Genomic DNA, 6,749 nt, shown 5'->3' with positions numbered 1-6,749 from the left:
TTTCATGCGCGAACGGAAACCTCCCCAAACCAGCGCGAGCTAGGAGGTTTCGGTAGCCAGCAGTGCTACCATAAGATACCTGAAAGACAGAAAAGCAAACATCATTCGGAAATAAAATAACTTGGGCGGGAAAAATGTGCATGGAAATTAAAGTAGAAGAAAACGAGAGTCAAGAATAGCAGCGTTGGTGGTCGACCGACTGATGGGGCTGGTCGACCGACCAAACGACTGGTGAACAGTGCTTCTGGAAATCTGCAACCCGGTCGATCGACCAAGGGAACCGGTCGACCGACCACTGTACCTGACACAGAATCTGTTTTTCTTCGAAATAACTCAATAGATTGAGTTATCACGGTCTACAAACCTGCAAATGCACAATATATACGCGCCCAAAATTCGCGCAAACCCAATAAAAACAGTCTATAGTCTTAATAATCCTAAGCAAAACAAATAAAATACGTAGTCTCGCAAACTTAAAGCGGGAAATAGTCTAAAAGATGCAATAAAAAGAATTGTCTTAAAACTCAAGCAATGAAATGTGAAAGTGTTTATCCGCGGAAACTGCGGGATAACTACGACCATGGCCTTTGGCTAGATGCAGTCGCCTCAGCAATACTAATCTCAGCAGATGGAGACCACCCATCTCCGTCATCTAGGCAACTCAATGGATCGTCAGCAGCTCTAGCCCTCCATGCTCTAGTATCGTCCGGCTCATCGAACTCCAGATCATACTCCATGCCTCGCTCTGACTTCTTCAAAGCTGGAAAATCAGGTGGCTCTTTCTTCCCCAAACCAGCTCCTGAAATAGTCAAAACAGCAAAATCTTCCTCCATCTTGCTCCCAATCTGGGGCGGAGGTGTTAGAGCAGTAATAAGGGTAGGAATAAAAGGTGGGACATCATCAATATTCACATAATGTACCTCATGTTCCGATTTCTGGAGCCGCTCAGGAAATGGAAGCTTTATTGACAACTCGGCTCGCTCCTCTACTTCCTTCTTTGAAACATCATTTGAATTAAGGACCTTGTCCTTATCAACTCTCGGAAGTGACTTCATAGCTCTTGAAATGAACGACCCGTCAATAATTCGGGCCGAAGTATCACGCAAACCAACAACATCGAACTTGCGCATGTTCAAAACCCTCGTCATATTATCATTAGCTGTGGTGTCATGCAAATCAAGTGACGGATTTTCATTCTGTGCAGGCATACTGGTCGGTCGACCAGTTGTGTTGGTCGGTCGACCATTGGAGCTGGGATCAGAAAGCTCCTGACTGTCAAAGTGTGGAGTATCATCAGGTAGGTTGGTCGATCGACCATGGGATACGGTCGGTCGACCATGAGTACTGGGAACGTGATCTTTTTCCGCATCAGAAACTTTAATAAGCTTCTCCATATTTCCCGAATCCTCTCCTTGCGTCACGGGTCCATCATAAGAAAGGCCACTTCAGAGATTAATGGCATTAATGGTCTCGATAGGCACCTCAAATTTACTTGGTGAGTTAGCAACTTGATTAGCTGCGAAGATAGCTATTTGGCTTTCAATTTTCACCATATGAGCCATAAGAGCTTGGACTACCGTTCTCAATTCCGCAATCTCATTGGTGCCATTAACCGAAGCATTCTGCTCTAAATTTTCTTGCTTCAATTGTGCCACCTCAAGCTTTTCAGATTGAGCATTAACAGAAGCCTCAAGTGCCGCAACAGTACTCATCTCTACACTTGCTTTCCGCGACTATCTACTCTCCAGCTTGTCAGATTTTGCATTCTGAGCTTCAAATTGTGCTATAATTCTGGAGACGTTAGACATCTTGGTGGAAGATTCAAAGGTACTCAAGCCTTCCCTTTGATGTTCTCCTTCCAAAATCCTGCTTAGATAGGACCTGAAAGACCTATAAAAACAAAACTAAAGGAAAAAGATGAGAACTGCCTCAAGGAATAAATCCCTTGAGGCTAAAGACAAACTAAAATAAAAACAACTAAAACTAGCGCTACCTCCCCGGCAACGGCGCCAAAATTTGATGCCTGTCGTTGTGTGCACCAAAGATAAAATTTATAAAACCAAACTACTACTATAGCTAGTGGCAGTCAGGGTCGATCCGCAGGGAGGTAGGGAGATTATAGTTGCTTTCAATTTTAGTCTAAGGGTAACAATGAGGGGGATTTTGATATGATTAATAGCTAAACTAAATGCAAGTAAAATAAAAAGACAATAAAAAATAAGCAATGAAAATAAATGATGTGAACAAATAATAAAAAGGAGCTAGGATGGTCGGGTCACTACAGCTACGATGGCACATAAGTCTAGGTAAGTCTCGAAACACATGCGTGGGTGATGGGTATGACAAGTCCTCTCGGTCCAAGTCAACTAATAGCCCCTCTCGGTCTATGCTATTAGTCCCTAGGTGTCACTAATACTAACTTTCGTTCTTGACTAGTGATCCTAATGCCTAAGTTACATTATCTTTCGATCTAGTAATTTAGCCGTCTTAATTCGTTAATCTAAGTCCTTCCCTATCTTTCGATCTACGGGTTGGCCAAAACTAAGCATCTAACAAGTCTCCGCTAGGTCTCATTAATAGATATTGCACTTAACGATTCAAACGAAGCAAATCAGACAAGAAGGTGGTCGATCGACCAGCTACCCCAGTCGATCGACCAACTGACTCAGTCGACCGACCAGATAAGCCAGTCGGTCGACCAAGCCCTAATCCGAGGGTAGCCTATTCTAATGCCATCTACGCTAATAGCTCGCCTACATCCTAGCAAGGGTGATTTAGCTACACATACTAACAACGATAACAACAATGTAATTTGCGATTAAAGGAATAGAATTCATAATTAAACTAGAAGAACAATTAAATTGCAAAAAACGTTAATGACGGTTTCAGGATATCTACACTAGAAATTCTAAACTAAAAGGCAAATAAAGTGAACTGTAAATTAAAAGGGAATAATACCGAAATAGCAAAGCAGAAGAAGATCCGAAGCAAAGCTTTGTTGAGAAATAAAGTATGAAGAACAATCTAACGTATTGAATAATTAATTGTAAGCTAATGATAACCTAATAGGAACTGAATTAAAACAAAGCTAATGAATGATGATTAATAAATAGGAAGAGGTTGCGTTATATAGGAATGTCACGCAAAACCCTTATTCCTAAACCTAATTACAATGGGCTTCCTCGTCTTTTAATTTGCGCATCAGCTCGTGGGGTGGTCGATCGACCACATGGACCAGTCGATCGACCAAGAGTCTTTGTCTGAAGAGTGCATTCCGACAATTCCTGCAGCGCGCACCGATCTTAAAATAGCTGCCATTTCTTCGTTACTTGGTCAAATCAGGCGTTCTATGCGGCGTTGGAAAGCTAAGAGGATAAGCTTTCACCTCCAATTAGAATCACTCGATTATCGGCTTTAGAACTCGAGATATTTCCATCTGAAGCAGGCTGCAATATCGTGAAGTGCTTCTTCGCTTGTTAAACTCGTACGCACCCATGCTTTTGCTATCTTTAGGCCTTGAAACGCGCACCAAGCTCATTCCTCGAGTCAATACTTCATGTCAAATTCTATGCTAAACACTCGGGAACGAATTCGTCTCATTTTCCACTGGATTCTTCACATTTCTGCAATATTATACAAAAACACAAAAGTAGACGGAAATAGGGAAAATAGTAGCATAAACTACATAATTGAGCTCTGAAATGCGTGTAAAATAGGGTGTAAAACATCATATAAATGACACGCATCAGAAAATACATAATTTTACCTTATTCTAATTAGTATAGGAATTATTATTATAATAATTATCATTATATTATTATTATTATTACATATGTTAATCTTACCATAAATGGGATTTCCTCATACAATATTTACTAACTTATTATTGCCATAACTTTATTATTACTATTAATATAATTATTATTACTTTTATATATTATTATTCCCATATTATTTTATTATTAATTCCCGATACAAAACCCGATCACACCCATATTATACCAATAAATTTCGGCCCATATAATAATGGCACACGGCCCAAAGCACAAATATTAACTAAACCCAATTCCCGACTTGGTTACTTCATTTATTATTTAATTAACGTCTTATTTGTAATTACTATTAGAAATGTCATTTAATCAATTATTAAATTACATAAATTATTCTTATAAAATACGGAGTATTACAGTCTCCCCCCCTTAAAATGAACTTCGTCCCGAAGTTCACCCACAACTACCACCACATCACTTATAAACATCCTCACAACTAAGCACCATCCAACACAATCAAGCATTTTACGATTATCAATCACGTCAATCTTATCATAAGGTAACACAACAATAACTCAAAATATTCGTAGTATTACATTCCTTCCCCTAAAAATAAACTTCGTCCTTGAAGTTCGGAATAACAGGAACAACCAAATCATTGTTGTAATGTCACAAAATAAGGAACACGCCTTGTAACAAGACAACTATTATTTCCAACACAACTTCAATTAATGATTAAATGAATAACGCAATCTCTGATTTACTTCTTAAATGGCAAAACCAATCATATAGGATATTCGAACTAATATTTATTTAAACCCAACTACTTTACTTAACTACCAACGAATACATTGCCAGACTAAATAATAATCTATAACAAAATACGCATAATTGTTTAGTTAATCTTTTCTTAATAATGACATCTAACTACCAGGACATAAAGAAGATTCATAGGAGTATTATCAACAAAGGCCCTGTATGTAATAATGCTCACTGGGTTAGCTTGAGGAGACCTGTTACAGGAGAGGAGGTAAAGGAGGCAATGTTTAGCATTCCTGATATAAAATCACCTGGACCAGATGGCTACACTAGTAAGTTCTTCAAAGATGCTTGGGGAGAGGTTGGAGGAGATGTTATATGAGCTGTTCAGGATTTCTTTCAGAATAGGCAGCTTCTTAAGCAGCTCAACTCTACTACCTTAACCTTAATTCCTAAGGGTGATAGGCCAAAGAGTGTACTTCAATTTCGACCTATAGCCTGCTGTAATGTAGTGTATAAGGTCATATCCAAAATTCTATGTACCAGGCTTGCTGATGTGTTGCCACAATTAGTGGGACAAAATCAAGGTGCTTTCATTCAACAAAGAAGCATTCAGGAGAATATTCTAATCTGCCAGGATTTGATAAGATTGTATGAAAGACCTCATGCATCCCCAAGATGTTTGTTCAAGATAGATTTGCAGAAAGCTTATGACACAGTGGAGTGGGATTTTGTATGGCAGCTATTAGAGGAGCTCAAATTCCCACCTGAGTTTATTGAAATGCTAATGCAGTGCATCACTACTACTACATACTCCCTATCTGTAAATGGAGAATTGTTTGGGTACTTCCAGGGCAAGAGGGGCCTCAGGCAGGGGGACCCCTTGTCGCCTTTGATTTTCACTTGACCCGTACACTGCAATATGCTTCCTCAAAGTATGACTTCAAATTTCACCCCTTATGCAAAAAGCAACGGTTAACCAGTCTGATGTTTGCAGACGATGTTCTTCTTTTTAGTAAGGGGGATGCCAACTCCATCATGTTGCTGTTGAAATCTTTTGCTACTTTCTCTAAAGCAAGTGGACTGAAAGTTTCAGGATTCACTGAAGGGAGCATTCCATTCAAGTATCTAGGGATGCCAATACAAACTACCAGAATTGGAAGACAGGACTGTGAATGTCTGGTGGATAAAATCTGTTCAAGAATACATGGCTATGGATCAAGAAAGTTTTCTTATGCAGGGAGATTGGTAATCGTGAGAAGTGTGCTTAACTCATTGCATTCATATTGGGCTTCCATTTTTATCATACCTAAAGGAATAATGAAGAGAATAGAGGCAGTGTGCAGGAACTTTCTTTGGGACAATAGTGCAGATTACAGGAGATCTCCTCTTGTGGGATGGGATACTGTATGTAGACCAAAGGAAGAAGGGGGACTAGGATTGAAAGATCAGGAAGTGTGGAACAAGGCCATGATAGGTAGGCTTGTTGACTGGGTAGCAGAGAAAAGGGATTCAATTTGGGTACATTGGGTACATAATAACTACCTAAAGGGACGGGAGTGGATGGAGTACTCCCCTACCATGAATTCGAGTTGGATTTGGAGAAGAATATGCAAGGTTAAAGAGGAAATGGCTGCTGGATATACAGATGGCAAATGGGAGATACAGCAGGATGGTTATACATCAGCTGGGTGTTATAACTGGTTTAAGGGGAATTGGCCTTGTGTCACTTGGTATAAGGTAATCTGGAATGGATGGGCTATTCCCAAGCATCAATTTTTGGGGTGGCTTATTGCTCATGAAGCTCTGAATACGGTTGCTAGATTGAAGAGCTTTGGTATGGACATAGAGGACAAGTGCTACTTATGTGGAGTGGACGAAGAATCTGCAGGTCACTTGTTCTTTGAGTGCATGTACAGCACAAGGGTCATTACCGAATTAAACAGGCAAACAAGGTGGGACTTCCCCATGAGGAATGTGGTTCTTTGGGTGTGAGCGAGAGGACGGGAACAAAGGCGCAAAGAGGGGTGCGATCGGCTATGATGTTGAGTGCACTCTACCAGTCTGGAAACAGAGAAACAAAAGCAAAAATGAAGCTGTTTTGGTACGGCCTGAGTGTGTGGCAAAGATGATTATGGATGAGATGAGGTCACGAGTTCGAGGCTTGGAAAGAGCTACCCTAACACAGGCTGAGAGAGATTGGTTTATTAAAATGCGTCT

General features: G+C 40.2%; 1 protein-coding gene across 1 annotated transcript; it reads left to right on the top strand.

The window, feature by feature from the left end:
• The first annotated feature begins 5,516 nt into the window (after positions 1 to 5,516).
• LOC141588030 (uncharacterized) lies at positions 5,517 to 6,524 on the top strand. The gene has a single exon (XM_074409488.1). It carries the CDS (start codon positions 5,517 to 5,519, stop codon positions 6,522 to 6,524), a length of 1,008 nt encoding a protein of 335 aa, XP_074265589.1.
• Positions 6,525 to 6,749: the final 225 nt, after the last annotated feature.

This window comes from Silene latifolia, chromosome 6, assembly GCF_048544455.1.
Source record: "Silene latifolia isolate original U9 population chromosome 6, ASM4854445v1, whole genome shotgun sequence".
Taxonomy (NCBI): Eukaryota; Viridiplantae; Streptophyta; class Magnoliopsida; order Caryophyllales; family Caryophyllaceae; genus Silene; species Silene latifolia.
The sequence above is the reverse complement of the archived record's forward strand: the minus strand, read 5'-3'. Positions and strand labels throughout refer to the sequence as shown.

Bases quoted from the DNA above. Each gene is read 5' to 3' on its own strand.
- LOC141588030 (XM_074409488.1), top strand. From the start codon at position 5,517: ATGTTTGCAGACGATGTTCTTCTTTTTAGTAAGGGGGATGCCAACTCC.